At 39.8% G+C, this 18,413-nt stretch overlaps 1 protein-coding gene across 1 annotated transcript in view; it reads right to left on the minus strand.

Moving 5' to 3' along the window:
* LOC120945727 (calcium-activated chloride channel regulator 1-like) overlaps positions 1-18,413 on the minus strand; it is a 76,253-nt gene that overhangs the window by 15,878 nt on the left and 41,962 nt on the right. Inside the window, exons 6-10 of the mRNA XM_040360093.1 lie at positions 17,661-17,838; positions 14,034-14,255; positions 12,293-12,517; positions 8,433-8,610; positions 6,538-6,644 (exon numbers count right to left, since the gene is read on the minus strand). Coding sequence (XP_040216027.1) covers positions 6,538-6,644; positions 8,433-8,610; positions 12,293-12,517; positions 14,034-14,255; positions 17,661-17,838 — 910 coding nt within the window. The remainder of the gene's footprint in view (positions 1-6,537; positions 6,645-8,432; positions 8,611-12,292; positions 12,518-14,033; positions 14,256-17,660; positions 17,839-18,413) is intronic.

Genomic DNA, 18,413 nt, shown 5'->3' on the forward strand with positions numbered 1-18,413 from the left:
TATCATACCCTTTATCTTCAAATCTTTTCCCAATGAATAGGGCCTGCTCACTGAAGTCTTCCTCCTTGGTGCAGTTTCTTTTTAGCCTGACTAATTGGCCTTTCGGGATATTGTAAAGCCATGGTTTGTGATGGCAACTTTCTACCGACAGATAGCTGTTAGTGTCAACTGTTTTGAAATAGGTTTTGGTGATGATTTTATTACCCTCCCAATCCCACCAATACATACAAAAAGGAATTGAAATTGGTGGTGAACCTAGGTGTCAAAAGAAATATTTTGAACAAAAAAGAGGCCAAATACCTTGTACCTGAATGTTGTAGAATTCCAGTAATATATACAGTGCCAAAAATACACAAATCCAAAGATAACCCGCCTGGAAGACCCATAGTAAATGGCATAGAGTCACTTACATCTAGGATGGGCCAATATATTGACTTTTTTATTCAAACACCAGTACAAAACACGCGTGCTTATTTAAAAGACACCAAGCACATCCTCCAACTTCTAGCTACCGTCCCTGTGGCAGAAGGAACTACCATACTTGCCACAGCCGACGTTGCGTCGCTATACACCATTGTAGGCCATCATGATGCATGCCACGCCACTAAGTGGCTATTACGCAAACATAGCAACTTGACGTGCCAACAACGCAAGTATTTAATTAAATGCTTGGATTTTTGCCTCAAATTTAACTATTTCTGGCACAACCAGATCTATTATAAGCAGGCCATAGGCATAGCTATGGGCGCTAAGTTCGCCCCTAGTATAGCCAACGCCTTTATGGCCCAATGGGAAGAATCGGCCGTCTATCAACACATGCCGGTAGAGCTTATACTGTATAAAAGGTATATAGATGACGTCATCATTCTCTGGAATGGCAATAAAGAAAGTTTGGAGAAATTTATGGAAAGTTTGAATAATAATGAGAAGAACATCAAACTTGTCTGGAAAATAGACACCAAAGAGGTGGATTTTTTGGATTTAAGCATAACACTGGAGGGTAATAAAATCATCACCAAAACCTATTTCAAAACAGTTGACACTAACAGCTATCTGTCGGTAGAAAGTTGCCATCACAAACCATGGCTTTACAATATCCCGAAAGGCCAATTAGTCAGGCTAAAAAGAAACTGCACCAAGGAGGAAGACTTCAGTGAGCAGGCCCTATTCATTGGGAAAAGATTTGAAGATAAAGGGTATGATATATCCTGGCTAAAAGAACAAGTAAGGGATGTACAAAAACTGGACAGAAATCATATGCTGGAGAATAAGACAGCCAAAAAAGAACCGCCGAACAATGCGGCACCATGTCTTATACTAGACTACAATGTACAGCATAGAGAAATCAATAAACTCATCCAACGACACTGGCATGTGTTATTGGGTGATAAAGACCTCCAGACAATTCTCCCAAATAAACCCAAGGTCATTTATAAACGTGCTCCCACCTTAAGAGACATACTGGTGAAATCGGTAATTGCCTCACCCCCCAAACCTATGTTCTCCTTTTTTGAAGGAAAAGGATTCTATCCGTGCAGGAATTGTTTTGCGTGTAGACATGCAAAACCTTTCCAAGGCAAACGGCAAGAATTCAGTGGCACAAAAACAGGACAAACTTACCAAATCAGAGACTTCATTGGATGCCACACGGAGGGTGTCATCTACGTGCTCCAATGTAGTTGCAACCTGCAATATGTGGGCAGGACAAAAAGGAAATTAAAATTTAGAATGGAAGAGCATGTACGAAACATAACCAATGGCTACCCCAAACATAGCGTATCACGCCATTTTGCGAAGATACATAATCAAGACCCCACTATGCTGCAATTTTGGGGCATAGAAAAATACAAAGCATCATGGAGAGGGAGCCACAAAATACGTGTCATTAGTCAGAAAGAGTCACGCTGGATACATACATTAAACACACTCACCCCAGGAGGTATGAATGTGGACTTTGACTTAAATTGCTTTTTAAATAATTTTTAAACTATTTTATGGATCTATCTTATCCTGCACTACAGCACCATATAGTATTCTTTTACATATACTGTTATATGTCTATTGTCATTTCATTTCAATTTTTATATGTCACCTAATTGGTCCTGATGGACTTAGGCTTGTGGGAGTGTCGGTTGAGCCTATTCTATAGGGATCAGTGTACCCAAGGGTATCACATGGATATGCAGAGTCAGTAGATGTGTGGTGATAATGGGGGGTCCCCCCCCTCATTTCATAATTTCCCTATATCTACCACACCCATCTTACTCAGTTGGAAAGACATTTGGTCTTTTACCACAAACAACATATCCAAAACCCGGAGTTAGGGCTCTCCACACGACGAGACATATGTCCTTATGTGTGTACTAGCTAAATTGCAGCAAGGGTTAAATATATCACCTATGACTCCCACTCACCTATGACTTCCATCCTTATATATGTCTTCACTACTATTATATATATAAATAAACATGACCCCCTTGAGGTAATTCTCTTCCATTTGCCCACCAGGCATGAGAAACCTGAACTACTAATAATTATGGTATTGTTATACTTCAGCATACGTCACCTATTGCCCTCTATGTCTTTTAATTAATTTTTAATTTTTAATTTTTTATTAATCATGGATTACTGTTCCTTTTCGACAGTAACGGCAATTTAATTGTATTTTACCTTTTTCCAGTTAAAATTAATTATATGTTTGTTGATATCTAAATAGTAACCTTCCACTAATACAAATGACCGATTTTTTACTGTCCCTCACTAATAGCGGTGAGATTGCACATTTTAAACTAAACCTCATCTATAAATATGTATTCTGAGTTTAGCAGAACTGCACCTTATTATATATATGTAACGGGATGCCTACTATTCATCTAGGTATCTATTTTTATTGTTAACACGTCCCTATAGCAACCTCCATTGAAACATGATTTGTCCACCTACATGGACTACAAGAAAATGGAAGTTTGTTTACTTCCGGTTTGGGCGTATTTAATCGGCGGCCCGACAGCCAATAGCAATCCCCTGATGAAGTCACGAGGTGCGTGACGTAACGCCGTAGGGAGTCGCAAGCCGAGACCGAGGAAATTACTCACACAAGCCGGAGACCATAGGACGTAAGGCGGTAATTTTAAACGCCACGTCTGCACTTTATTATCAACGCTGCTTGGCAATACATAACGCCTTCTGTGTTACCTTTGTATCATCTGCATTTTATGTTTTGAATAAATACTTTTTGGATCCCTAAACCCACTACACAATCGGAGGCAATCTCTTTTTTTCTTCCTATCCCATTGCTCAACTTTTTGGACCACTATTACTTGGACCCTTTTTGGAGTTACATAGCAGCTGGAACCAACTGAGTGATCCCAGGAAAAAAGGAATTGGAGACCCGGAGGACCAGCATTATATGTGTACATATAAACACCTTCATGGCACACAGCAGTTGGAATTACCTGCACTGAGTGATCCCAGGAGAAAGGTGATCGGAGACCCGGAGGGATATCCCTATATGCGCACATATAGCACCTTCATGGTAAGGGCACTACAACACCAATAAGGATTCCCCAATCACTGCCTTACATACAGGAATCTTTACATGTGAACATCCCATTACCCTCATCCATAGACTGTCTCATCATTATCACTATTGTTGTTTACTACAGATCTCTATTCACTTATTAGACATCACATTTTGTATATTATATATCTTATACCTTTTATATATTATTTATTTTTATATGTGTGCACATTTCAGTGATTTTTAACCCACAGGGGACGCGACACCCCAAAGGGTTTCACGTTGTCTTAACACTGAGTTTTTTCTATTGTATTTTTTGATACGCACTGCACATATTTTGAGTTTGGTCACTCACCCCCTTTTTATTTTTGTGTTTCATTCATCTATTTATACACTGTGTTGTGATTCATCACATACCTGGAGCGCTTATCACTTATTTAGCTTGTTTTTCCTTTTTGTGTTATGTGAACACTTTTAGATACAGCTGCCCCAAGTATTATCTGCACACAATTTTTTTCATTATTCTGTTTACTCACAGTAGCGCATTGGAATTAATTATATATTTTCATTGTGCTTGTGATTTCGTCTGCATTGATTTGAAATCTCAAAAAAAGTTATCATCTTTTACCAGTTCTCCTCTGTGAACTTATAACCCCCTTCCAATTCTATGGAGGTGAGGAGAGGGGAAGGGGATTGTAGTCCAAATCAGGAGAGCAGTCTAGGTTTACAACCCCCCCCCCCCCCCCAATAGATAAAGTGAGTGAGTGTTGACACCCAAGGACAGGTTAAAATACAGGAAAGAAAGCCTAAAAACAGAAATAATTTCAGCCACTAAATCTAAGGACTAATGCTGCACTATATGCCATTTATGTTGGGTTTGGATACATTTTAAGTTGAACCAATTGAACTTCTGTAAATCAGTTTAAAGTGTATCAACAACATTTTTTTTTTGTTCTATTTCTATACAGGAGATTTTCCATCACTTTCTGTTCTGGGATCAATGTTCTATCAGTCCGGAAGTAAGATAAAAAGCCTTCTGTGTGCAGCAGCCTCTCTAATATTTACCTGAGCCCCATCTCGCTCCAGCGATGTTGCACGAGTGTCTCGAGACTCTCCCTCCTCATTCGCTGAGATGACAGCATGACGCCATTGGCTCCTGCTGCTGTCAATCAAATTCAGTGAGCCAATGAGGAGAGGGGTGGAGCCAGACAGCAGCTCTGTGTCTGAATGGGACTGTGACTCGGCTCTGGGGCCACCATAGAAAGCCACTTGGGGGTACTCAACAAGCATGTAAGCACTTCCTCCCGGGGCTCCGTTGTGCCGGAAGAATGTTCACCTCTCCCCTCTTCTTCTTGCCAATCATCTGGGACACGTCACAGGCCCTAGATAATTGTCCGGACAGTCACAGTGTGCAGCGCGTGCCTGGCTGTGAAGCCACAGCCGGGCACCCACAGTGACAATGCCGGCACCACGGAGAGGAGGGGGAGAGGAGTGGGGCTTTGTTCCCCTGCATAGCTGGACCCCTGGAGTGTAGCTGCTGACTTTAGATTTTTTTTATTTAGTCGAAACTCCACTTTAACTTAAAAATATATATATATTTCTGTCTGTGTTGCTGTGATCTCCCTCCACTTCCTCTCTTGGTGACAACCTTTTTACCAGACAAAATCTCTCTGGGAAAACCTGATGCCTCGTACACATGATTTCCGACGGAAAAAAAAAGAGCCAGTTCTCTTTTTTTTGCCGGCAGGTTTTGGCAGTTTTCCCGTCTGGAAAAACTGCGAGGGAGCATACACACGGCCGGGATTCCTGGCCAAAGGCTCTCATTGCAGTTTTCCCGTCGGAAATCCAAGGCATGACACAAGCTCTAATCCCTCCCCACTCTATCCACTCTATCCAAAACAAGAAAAAAATGGCAATAGGTACACTTTAATACATTCAAGATGCCTCAAAAGAAAAGATGCTCAATTTCACTTGTTTTCTAAAGCAGCCACATCCTGAGGATATAGTCTGTCCTCTGCCAGAGCATTGGACAGTGGTCTAATGACAGAGGCCCTACAGAGCCAGACCTATAGCTGGGCAATAAGCAAATTGGAGATCTGATTAGAGAGCTCTATCTCTGACTCAGAAGGGGTGGGGGGTGTAGGACATCTGCAGAGAGACCACTGCATCCACACTCTGCAGGGCACAGGCTTTTCTACTCAGGCTGTGGTTTATTTGTGAAGAAAACAAACCGCAAGACTTGTCATACCTTTTTTTTTTTTTTTAAAGATACACCTGGAAAAACATTCAGCTAACTTAAACTGAAAGTTCAATTGGGTTTTAATAATAATAATAAAAAAATTCTCTTTATCATTTTAATTCTATACATCATAGACATGTGATATAATTACACATACAAGCAGGGGTCAAGTCCTGGGGGAAAAAGTGTGGGAACTCCCACCAAAGATCCACTCCCCCACCAAAAAAAATAAAAAATGATACGCTCATATGCATAATTACTAAACCGCATGTTTTTTTTTTTTTCGATCCACTGTACCTTAGTAATCGTTTATGTTACTGGCCGCTTCCTGTATATGGATTCATCGGGTAGTGTGCGGATATTCCGTCACTTCCTCGATACCGCAATGTCTACAGGAAGCGGCCAGTAACATAAAGGATTACTAAGGTTCGCCTGCCCCTGACAGTGACTTGAGCTGGGCATCGCCACTTAGTGAAGGATTGGCTTGGGCGGCTCAGCTTCTCTAGTCCTGCAAAGGGAACTGAGTTCCTGCTGTGAAAAAAGTGCAGGAACTCCGTTCCCATGCGTTCCCGCAGGACTTGAGCCCTGCATACAAGTCATACTTCTTGTTTTAATATAAAGGGTGCAGTTTGCAGCACGATGATCATGCTTTATTCAGTACTATAGTATAGATGGAGCTGTGTTCATGTAAAATGACAGCCAGGTATGCTACAATAATAACTCAGTATGCATATTAACTGACATGTTATGATAGCTTTGCAACAGAAAATATACATACCTGTATAGACTGAGCTTGGACATCCCCGCTGCTAGATTTGATACCACTGAAGGAATCAATTAAACCATTGGCATCAAGTTTATCTGATGCATATAGTCTTAAACCACCTGCAGAGAATGAATAAACATTTGTTATACATGCTATGTCTTTAAAGCTATGCACTTTGTGAGATTGCAGCATTGTCTAGCCCATTTTCTGGACTAATAAGAAAACTAAAGAAAAAAACAATAAAATAACAATAATTTTGCCAGGAGTAGTGATTTTTAAAGCACTAACATTTACAAAAGAAAATTTGTTTTAAATTGCCAGCAAATTACAAGAAGCCAACAATGAAATGTAATTTACTGGTAACTGAAATGGTATCATTTTATTTCTCTGTAAATATTACTTTTACCGTATCTCCCTTAAAATTCATACCGGACCCCTGGCAAAGCACTTTGCATCCGAATGCCTGAACAGCAAATATTTTGTCCTAACCTATCCTAATAAGCTAACTATTTTTGAAAACAGTAAGTTATGGTCTTCATTTTGTTACATGGCCAAAATGTTTTTTTTTTTTAATTGGGGGGGGGGGTTTAATTTTTAAACATGTTATGCTTCAAATGGCTTGCTCTATTGCAAGCATTGAAAGAGAAGGGAAAGTCATATACAGAACATCTTACACATACACATGGGTGTGCGCAGTCTATTGCATTAGGGTGTGCACCCCAAAACACACACCACTGATCACTCACAATGTTCATTCAGAAAGGGAAGGGGATTACATATTTATCGGTCCCTTCCTTCACTCATCCTAAAACATCCTTGTAGCAATAGCTTACGGGAGAAGAGGGAAGCTGGTAGCACTGCAGGGGGAAGGAGGGAGCCAGGGAAGTAGGGGGAATCTGTGCTGTAAAGGGTGATTTGGGTGTGCCTGGGCACACCTGGCACACCCTGTGCGCACGCCTATGCACATACAGTATATAAGTCCCAAATCCAAGCTCCTATCCCAAAATGATAAGTCCCTGTTTAGGGCTAATAAAATGGAAAGCAGCTTGAAACCTCTGGATAGCCTCTTAGTTTTTAATAACTATAAATATATGTACATCCACACAGCATGGGGTGTATTATAACTATAAATATATGCACAACTACATATCATGGTGTGTATTTAAAAAAACCTCCATAGTAGTTCATCCATCAAAACTTCATGTAAATTTATTTTGTACAAATAGGGCAATACCCCCTATATATTTCTTTTATTATTATTCCTTACCACATTTTGTTAAGACTACACTATATCAGTCTTTTATCTTTTCATTCACATCAATATGATCAGACTACATCATTATGTAATTTCTGATTCATCTATGCTTTATATTTTCAGGCTATTGATATAGTGATGTATTATCTTCCTATTTGTCATTTATATTTAATTCTCTTTGACATTATGATGCTTGAATATATGGGGATAATAGTATTATATGTTATGCCACTATATATCTGTTATTCTGAATTCTCTTTTTATTGTACAACCCCATGCATATATACATGAATTGATTATATTCCTGTTTAACTTTAATAAAATATTTGAAAAAAAAAAATTATTCAAAGAGAAAAAATATAAATTAATAAAATAAAATAAATTAATTGGCATTGTATTCTGCACCAGTGTTCAATCTATTGTCAGAGTCTTTCAGGCCTTTATGGATCCTCTTCATTCAGTTGTGTTATCATTTTTTGATACAATATATTTAATTGAATTTTAAAGAAAAGAAAGGTTAATAAATACATAACAAAGTCTTTGAAATCATTATATACACGTGTCTCTTTGTTTTGAAGTGTTATACTGATCATATGGCTGCTTTTGAAGCCACAACTCATATTTTTAATTCCCCAAAAAAAGCATAACTAACCTGTCATGCTGGATAATTCTTCTAGGGCTTTATCGGCTTGGTTTCCTAAAGCAAGAGTGTGAATGACGGCTCCACTGGTTTGGACTTCACTAAAACAACCGCTAACACCTCCATCCTCTCCATCTGTCAACAGCACAATCTCTGTGCCAAAGGTGCTTCCATCGAACCCTTTATTTACCTGTGTATGTAATAAAAACATATTCTCAGTGGCTGATGTTTAAGGCATATATGTTTGTTAATAAATAGCAAAATTAAAAATCATGTAACTGAAAATCAGAACATAGGACACAAGTACATGGTCAAGATGTTCATTTGTTTGTTGAACCAAGCATTAGAGAGAAGAGTGGTCTACGTTACTTTGACAGCAGAATGCAGCTTTTCAAAAACTGCTGACCTTCAATTCACAAGCTATAGCAGGGGTCCCCAAACTACAACCTGGGAGCCACATGTGGCCAATTACAAGATTTTACCTGGCCCACGGCTGATGTGTACAGTCTCTGCTTCTCCCCTGCCCCCCCAACAGCATAGGTCCCAACTGTCCCTAATTTCGAGGGACTGTCCCTGATTTGGAACAAATCCCTCTTTCCTCCTCATTTGTCCCTCATGTTGGCATGATCTATATAGTTGTATATAAAATACACTATTTATCTGCCAAAAAGTGTTTTACAGTGCTAAACCTTTCATCCAATTTCTAAATTGCAGAATTTGTCAAAAGCATATATAAAGGAATAGTAGTGGTAAAAAAAGCACTTTGGTTTAATTGGCCATTTTTTTGCATAATTCTCCTTTAAGGGGGCGTGACAGGTTGTGTGTCCTATGCCTACATGCTTTTGCTAATAAGTGTCCCTTGTTCCCATCTCAAAAATGTGGGAGGTATGCTAATGGGTACACTAATATAAGGAGGGACTCTGATGGGGACACTGATGTAAGGCTGGACTCTGAAGGGGACATGATTGCAGGGAACTCTGATAGGGAACCTGATGTAAGCGGAGACTTAAATGGGCAAACTGATGCAACTGGAACTGATGGGGACACTGATGTAAGGCTGGACTCTGTTGGAGACTTGTAAGGGAGGCTTTGCTTTGTATTACTAAAGTGCTTTCTCGTTTGTTCTGAATAATATGTTGATTAATAAAAATAAAAAAAAATCATAGTAAAAAATCATATTAAAACATAATAATTTATTTCAATTTTATTAATTTGTATATTAATTAACTTTTGCCTGAGTTTAAATAAAACTCCACCTACTCAAAAAACGAAGCTACGTCATTCAACTGTCAAGTTCTGGGTTCACATAGTTCTTCTATGTCTTCTAAGGCATCACAAGTCACGTGTGCATTTTCAAAGACCTTGGATCATTACATCCCTTTCCATGTTTAACCCACAAGCTGACTGTATGATGTTGACCCTTCCCAACCCGGATGTCATAGTGGTACCACACATTTTAATAAAACATTTTTATATCAGTATCTATATTGGCTATATGCTTCCATGACTGCTATTTGCAACCTCTGCAAGTTTTTATCATTGACAGTTGTTCATTTTTTTTTAAGTGCAATGAATTAACTTTTTACTTTGCCAAAGGTTTACAAGTATTTATGCTTTACCCATAGAGTGCTGCTTCTTGTTTTTTGTCTGATATTTTATAACAATTGATGTAAAAACATCTGAGTTTAGTGTCATTTTAATTTAATTAATTAAGGTGGCTGCACACGAGTACAGTTTTCTTTTGAACTGGAGCTCTGATAGTTCCATTGTGGACATGCCAAATTTTGTAAAAAAAAACTAAAAAACTAAACCCTTTGATTGCCATGCCAAAGTTTTGAATCACACGTTCAGTTTTGGGATGCACATGTGCATTATAGTAAGTATGATTTTTTTTTAGGGTAAAAATATATGTTATTTCCTTATACCTGCTTTTGCAAGCAGTGCCTTGGTAAGGGGGACATCACTATCTCTAAAGTGAGATCCCAGGGGCTGCCAAGTAGCCCAAATCTTGCAAAAAATAAAACTCTACTTAATTTTTGTTGCAGAAGATTAAGGTGTGGTAGGGGACCCACAATAAATAAAGCCCTGTACACACTACCGGGATTCCCGGCAGTGTAAAGTCAGCCGGGAATCCCGACGGGAAAACTGAGAACCTGCTCGATAACTTTCCCCATGTACACACGAGAGGTTTTCCCGTCAGGAAAACTACGGGGAGAGCTTTGGTCAGGAATCCCGGCTGTGTGTATGCTCCCTCGCAGTGTTTCCCCACAGGAAAACTGCCAGGTTTAAAACCCGCCGGGAATCTAGAGAACAGGTTTTCTATTTTCCTGCGGATTTCTCAGCAGTTTTTCTGTTGAGAAAATTGTGAGGAGGCATACACACGTCCGGTTTTCCTGGCCAAAGGCTCTCCCGCAGTGTGTACGGGGCTTAAAGGGTCACTAAAGGAAAACATTTTTTTGCTGAAATTACTGTTTACAGGGTATAGAGACATAAAAGTTAACTGATTCCTTTTAAAAATGATTACAAATAGATAAAAAATCAATCATATAATGTGCCTGTAGGTTAGTTTCACTTTTAAACTGTTTTCATGTTCCTGTGAACTAGAGAGACACACAGAACAAAAACAAACAAATCCAGGGCAGTGTTTTGTTTTTAAAATGAATCTGATTGGTTCTGTTAAGTTTTAGACACACAGTAATGACAGCTTAGACCTACAGTGAAAAGCTCCCAGTACGATAGTTATAAGGAAAAAGACAACCAGGAAGTGTGGAAATCAGAGCAGAATTACAGCCACTTCAAAGCAAAAACGAACAATAAGGACATGAAACCAGTATAGCAGTAAGGTAAAGGAAGCTATTTAGCTAAAAAAAAAAAATTCCGTTAGTGATCCTTTAAGGCTTTGTATATGGAGATCCTTGTATGAGGTGCATTAGATGCTTTAAGAATTGGCTTGAATAATACAAACAGGAAACCTAGCTTCCCTTGCATCTACGCAACACTTTTGTGAATTATCCGTTAGATGGCGCTATGTACATAGTAGATGATCTGCAGCCTTAGAAGATAAAAACCTGTAACAGTCATGAAGATGATGCCAGCTAACATAATGCCTCGTACACACAACACGACCATTTTTCCTCAGCAGGAAAAAAAAACAACGTTTTTCCCGATGTGATTGCTCTCCAGCCTGACTTGCATACACACGTTCATGCAAAAAGACGTCCGACCAAAGCGCGGTGACGTACAACACGTACAACAGGACTATAAAGGGGAAGTTTCTTTCAAATGGCGCCACCCTTTGCTGCTTTTGGGCTGTATACTTGATTCTGAGCATGCACGTTTTTTCCCCCTCGGAAAAGCATACACACGACTGTTTTTCACGATGAGGAAAAAACTGATGGGAAACACGACGAGAAAAAAGAGCTGATTTAAAAAAAATTGCAGCATTTTTTTCGTCAAGAAAACTGCTAGGGAACATACACACGACCGGTTTTCACGACCAATATAAAAAATGCCAGTTTTCTCGTCGTGAAAATCGGTCGTGTCTACAAGGCATTACTCCCTTCCTTCCTTTCCCTCAAAAACAAGCCATGACTCATGAACCTGAAAATATTTTTTGTGGTGCTTGGATTATGCAGAACTTGGGCAGATTTAAGCAGGTACAAATATTTTAAATAGAAAATATTCACACATTTTCGTCATAGTCACTGAGATGTTTATAGACTTTTGTCTGAATCTCTAAAAGCATGTCCACAAAAGTGTTTCCATTAAGAATAAACAGAATGTAAACCTATAAAAGAGATGAGCATGTAGTAGGGGCCTTGTCCTCTGTAATAAAAAAATCTGCCAAGTAAAAGATTTTACGATTAAATTACCTCAAATCCTTTACGAACTCCAGAGCATATGTTTGTACCTCCAGTTGCGATTCTTGGAAGAAAACCCTTGAGTCTTTCACGGTCAAAGGTGTTAGTTATTTTCACCAAATTAGACAGAACGGTTGCGTCACTAGAGAAACTGACAATTCCAACACGGGAACCCGTTTCGACAATCTGCATGATGTAAACTTCAGAAGCCTGGTACAGGCGGTTAATGCGATCGCTCTGCAAGGAAATAAAAGTTTATGGAAAACTTTAAGCCAAACTTAACCTTAAAGTGCTTGTTACACTAAAAAGAAATATAAAAAATAAAAATGGATCCTGTCCCTTTAAAACATGTTATACAGAACAGTGCTTGTGCTGTGTTATTTGGCCCTTTCTGTAACCTGAAATACCTGGCTGATCCTGCTAGCTTTACCCTCTGTAAACTGACCACGGTATTTAATGGCTGCTGAGCCCTGACATTGTGTCAGTTTTCGTGCCGTTATCTTCTGTCTCTCCTGTCCTTCTTTGTCCTCCTTTCTCCGCTCCCCTCCCTGCCTTTCAGTTAGTGACCGCCCCCCCTGTTGCTAGAATAACATCTACATCTTTATACTATCAGCTCTGTCTCCTTAATCTCATGTCCCCCTGTGTGTGCGATTTATAAAAAAAATGCAGCTATATACCTGATTTCCGAGAGTCGATCGGCGCTCACACGACTGCCCGGCTCTCTCCTCATCCCCTCCCGACTGACGTCAGCGGGGGAATCTCTGCACTGCCCCCTGCAGCTGTCAGAAGGGGAGAGGAGAGAGCCGGCGGCTCACATGAGCACCGATTGACTCTCAGAAATCAGGTATTTTCCATTAGGTTTTATTTCTTCTATTATTATAATGTTTTTTTCGTTAGGGTAAGGGGTTCGAGTTCAGTTTAGGTTAGGGTTAGGACAAGGGTTATTTGTTATTTAAAAAAAATAAAAAATTATTTATTATTATTATTCAAATAATAATAAATGAATAAATAAATGTAAAATAAATACACAAATAAATAAAAATCATAAATAAAAAATAAATAAATTCAATAAATTAATACTAAGTAACAATAAATAAAATAATTAACCCTTAACTAACCCTTACCCCCTAAAAATAAAATAATAAATAACTAAACACCCTAACCCTAGCACAAAATAATAATTATTATTATTAAAAATATTATTATTATTATTAATAATGTATTTTTTGTTTGAGTTTGGGTGTTATATTATTATTACTAATAAAAATAATATTGTATTTAATATTTTTTAAGGTTAATTATTATTTATTAATGTATTATTACATATTATTCATTTATTTTACTTATTTATGATGATTTTTTCGTTATTTGTGTATTTATTTACATTTTTTTATTCATATATTATTAACATTTTATTTTTTACTTTTTTTTCAGTTGAGCAGAAAATCACGCAAAAACGGGCAAAAATGCGCAAATGGCACGTTTCCATTCATTTCTATGGGAATACAAATGTGCCAAAAACGCCCAAATCTGCCTGAATCCAGCAACAAAAAAAAAAAGCTCCAGAACTAATTTGAGCTTCAGGCGTTCAGTTTCAGGCGATTTGGAGTGTAAATGTGAACCATCTCCATAGAGAATAATAGATTTTTTTCTCCTCCAGCGTTTTTGAGCTTCAAGCTTCAAACAGATAATCAATCAGGTGTGAATGGGGCCTAAGAGATTACATATAACGTTTTTTTGAAACTATACTTACTCCACTCATGCTTCCAGAAACATCCAGTACCAAGGTGACCACTCTGTCTTTATACTGCAGCAGGGTAAAAGTAGGGGCAGGGATATTGGTACTTTCCAACGGAGCAGATTTCATGTCAGGAGATTTCATGATGACCTCCCATACACTTTGGTGGTTGCATAATCTGTTTTGTTCATTTGGTGCTTCTTTGTTGTGCGTGTTTTCTTTGCAGAATGCGTGCACCTTATAAAAAAAAAAAAAGATATGAAAATGATGAGCAGCACTGAATAGTCATCTCCTATGGGTGAAACTGATTAGAAGATATTGCTGCTACTGTATGAGAAGTTTCTAGATCAGTGGTACCTATCTGAAGGGTATGCAAAGCGCTTGGGATATTGGGAACCATTTAATCCGGCCATAGATGGATCGAATCTCAGCCAGTTCAGCAGGGATCTACATAGGAGCTACATTTTTGCTAGTGTAACTCATGGTATTGCATGTTTTCTTGTGTTGCAATATAAGTGTCAGAGGATGCAATTTACAATGAATTGCACCACACAGTGTAGCAACTCTCCTCAACAAACAATGTAATGGACATACACCATTTTTGCAGATACTCAGCACTGCAGTGTACCACAACATTAAAGGGGTGGAAAACCCTTGTGTTTTTTCACCTTAATGCATCCTATGCATTAGGTGAAAAAACACCTTGCAGTGTCCGCCCCCCGCCCCCGAGCCCATGGGCGCGATCCCGCGTCGCTTTCTACACGGCTTCTCGGGTCTTCATTGGATAGATTGATAGCAGCGCAGCCATTGGCTCCCGCTGCTGTCAGTCAAATCCAATGACGCGCCCGCCGGGGGGCGGGGCTGAGTCATACACTTGGCGTCTATGGACGTCAAGTGTATGACACAGGAGCGCGCCGCAAGGTAACCCCCTTTGGGAGAGAGCTTCCCAAAGGAGGTTATCTATTGCGGGGAGGAGCCTTGGGACCCCAGAAGGGGATGTTCGGGGGCCACTCTGTGCAAAACGAGCTGCACAGTGGAGGTAAGTATGACATGTTTATTTAAAAAAAAAAAAATCAAAGCTTTACTATCACTTTAATAGCATTGTGATGTGCTGCCATGTATTCTGCATTGGCAACTTCGGTTTACTGCACTGGGGGAAATTCACAAAAATGGCATTGTATTGCTCTACACAAAGCAGTGCTTGGGTGCGATTTTCATTACTGCAATGCATAGATGTGAACAGGCCCTAAAAGAATTTCATAGGCTGTCACTGCTGACCTCTAACTCTAAAAATGTTAGTTCTGTGGTTGTCATGCTGATCCACTGATTTAAAGCAGAACTCCACCCAAAGGGCGAAGTTATGCTTGTTTGCACCCTCTTATCCCTTCCACTGCCACATTTTGCACTTTTTTTTGGGGGGGGGGTCATGTGCCTGGTTCGCCCCTCCCCCTTCCCCCCGTAGTCTTCTGGGACACATCACAGGTCCCAGAAGACTACCGACCATTCACAAGGGGCAGCGTGGCTTGTGCATGCGCAGTAGGAAACCGGCTGTGAAGCCACAAGGCTTCACTTCCTGTTTCCCTTACTTGAGATTCCAGTGCCTGCACCCAAAGCCAATTGAAGAATCGGCTTGAGTAAGGACATCACTGGATACCTGGACAGGTAAATGTCCTTATATTAAAAGTCAGCAGCTACAGTATTTGTAGCTGCTGACTTTTGATTTTTTGGGGGAGCCAGGAGTTTCTCTTTAAGGATCCCTGACTGATTTTTCTGATCTGTATGTCTAGTCCAGGTCAGAATTTCAGAGTATTGAAGATACAGATAGCTAATATTCTTAAAAATAAGGATTTTAAAGCAGTATTAAACCCAAAAGTTATTTTCAACTGGTGATCTGGCCTGTAAGTCTGTTTTTTATCAACAGAACAAGCTGTCCAGCAGAGGTAGCAGTTGTGGCTTGAGACAAGCCACTTAGCACTGACAGGGCTGTTTACAATAGTCAGCTTTTATTTATTTATATTACACCTTTATTTTATTTAAAAAAAATGTTGCTGTAAAAGCTTAACTGCTTGCCGACCAGCCGCCGTATAACAGCAGGTCGGCTCTGCTGGGCGAGATCACGTAGCTATACGTCATCTCTCCCAGCAGCCAATATGGGCGCGCAACCCCTGCTCGTCCCTGATTCTGGCGCGCGTGCCCGGGCACCCGCGATCGCTCGTTGCAGAGCGAGAACCGGGAGCTGTGTGTGTAAACACACAGCTCCCGGTCCTGTCAGGGGAGAAATGCCTGATCTTCTGTTCATACAATGTATGAACAGCGATCAGTCATTTCCCCCAGTCAGTCCACCCCCCCCTTCAGTTAGAACACACCCATGGAACATACTTAACCCCTTTCTCGCCCCCTAGTGTTAACCCCTTCTCTGCCAGTGGCATTTTTTATAGTAATCAATGCATTTTTATAGCACTGATCGCTATAAAAATGCTAATGGTCCCAAAAATGTGTCAAAAGTGTCCGAAGTGTCAGCCATAATGTCGCAGTACCGAAAAAAAATCGCTGATCGCCGCCATTACTAGTAAAAAAAAAAATATTAAGAAAAATGCCATGAAACTATCCCCTATATTGTAAACGCTATAACTTTTGCGCAAACCGATCAATAAACGCTTATTGTGATTTTTTTTTACGAAAAATATGTAGACAAATACGTATCGGCCTAAACTGAGAAAAAAAAAGTTTTTTTATATATTTTTGGGGGATATTTATTATAGCAAAAGGTAAAAAATATATTTTTTTTTCAAAATTGTCGCTCTATTTTTGTTTATAGCACAAAAAATAAAAACCACAGAGGTGATCAAATACCACCAAAAGAAAGCTCTATTTGTGGGAAAAAAAGGACGCCAATTTTGTTTGGGAGCCACGTCGCACGACCGCGCAATTGTCAAGTAAACTAACGCAGTGCCGAATCGCAAAAAGTGGCCTGGTCTTTGACCAGCAATATGGTCCGGGGGTTAAGTGGTTAAAATAGTGTGAACTGGAGTTTGGCTTAAATTTTTTAGTGTATCTCAATCTGCTACTGTGTTAAACACTATCCTGCATTTAGACTTACAATGCTGACACCGAAAGATGCCTCTTTTGCTCCTCCTTTATCTATAGTGTAGGCACCCTGATACAGGAGGTGTGTTACTGGCAGAGCTTTTTTTCTCAGAAAATAGGTGCAGGAACTCAACCACGACCCCGTTCAGATTTCACAAACAGTAGGAGGGTCTTAAAGGGGCATTAAATACCAGGATTGCATTACATACAGGGTGCAGAGTTCAGGGGGGTTACACACAGAGTGCAGAGCTGTCACTTGTAAACGCATAAACCAGACTTCTGTGTTTACAAGTGATTGTGGTGAGCAGGCACCAAAGGGTCTGAGCCAGAGGTGGTGGAACTGAGTTCCCCCAAGTTCCCCCTGAAAAAAAGCCCTGGTTACTGGTGGGATCACCAGATGAAAACAGAGGGAAAAAAGGCCAAAAAAAGAAAACTAAATACCACTATATATATATATATACACCTGACCTAATTGGTAGAAGTCTAAGTAACACAGAAAGAAGGATAATTCAACACAGATATATTTCTAGAGACAGATCTTGTTCTCAGGCTTACAGGTTCCAGGGCTTGTCCATACATAATAGATTCATGGACATTGCGGTCCACATTTGGGTAGAATTCACAACCATCCTCATAGAGCCCAGTGGTTTGGTCAATTTCACAGTCTACTTTTGTTTGCTTTAGTCCATCATCAATATCAATTTTAGCTAATCCACCCAGACTCAAAGGACATCTAAAACAAGACATAGAAGATATTTTACATATTATACAGTATATGAGATAATACTATTTTAATGTATTATATTAATTTATGCTGTTTGTGACCTTATGCAAATTTTTGTAAAGCTACACCAGCCTTTTTCAGCCTTTCCAACAGAGAAACCCTTGAAATAACATTCTGATCTCTGAGAAGTGAGAACCCTTGCTAAATGTGATTACTATATCTACAACTCATGATACATTCGTGTAATGGTTAGTGTGGGGGGGGGGGGAGAGAGAGAGAGAGAGAGAGAGAGAGAGAGAGAAGAGAGGTGGGAGGGAGAGAGAGAGAAAGGGGGAGATGGGGAGGGAGATAGAGAGAGGGAGAGAGAGAGAGGGGGAGAGAGGAAAAGAGAGAAAAGGGGAGAGAGAAAAGGGGAGAGAGAAAAAGGGGAGAGAGAGAGAGAGAGAGAGAGAGAGAGAGAGAGTGAGGGAGCGAGAGAGAGGGAGAGAGAGAGAGAAGGGGGGGGAGGGAGATAGAGGGAGAGAGAGGGAGGGAGAGAGGGAGGATGAGAGAGAGATCTTTTGCAAATTCAGTCTCATGGGTAA

The sequence above is a fragment of the Rana temporaria genome, chromosome 7, assembly GCF_905171775.1.
Source record: "Rana temporaria chromosome 7, aRanTem1.1, whole genome shotgun sequence".
Taxonomy (NCBI): domain Eukaryota; kingdom Metazoa; phylum Chordata; class Amphibia; order Anura; family Ranidae; genus Rana; species Rana temporaria.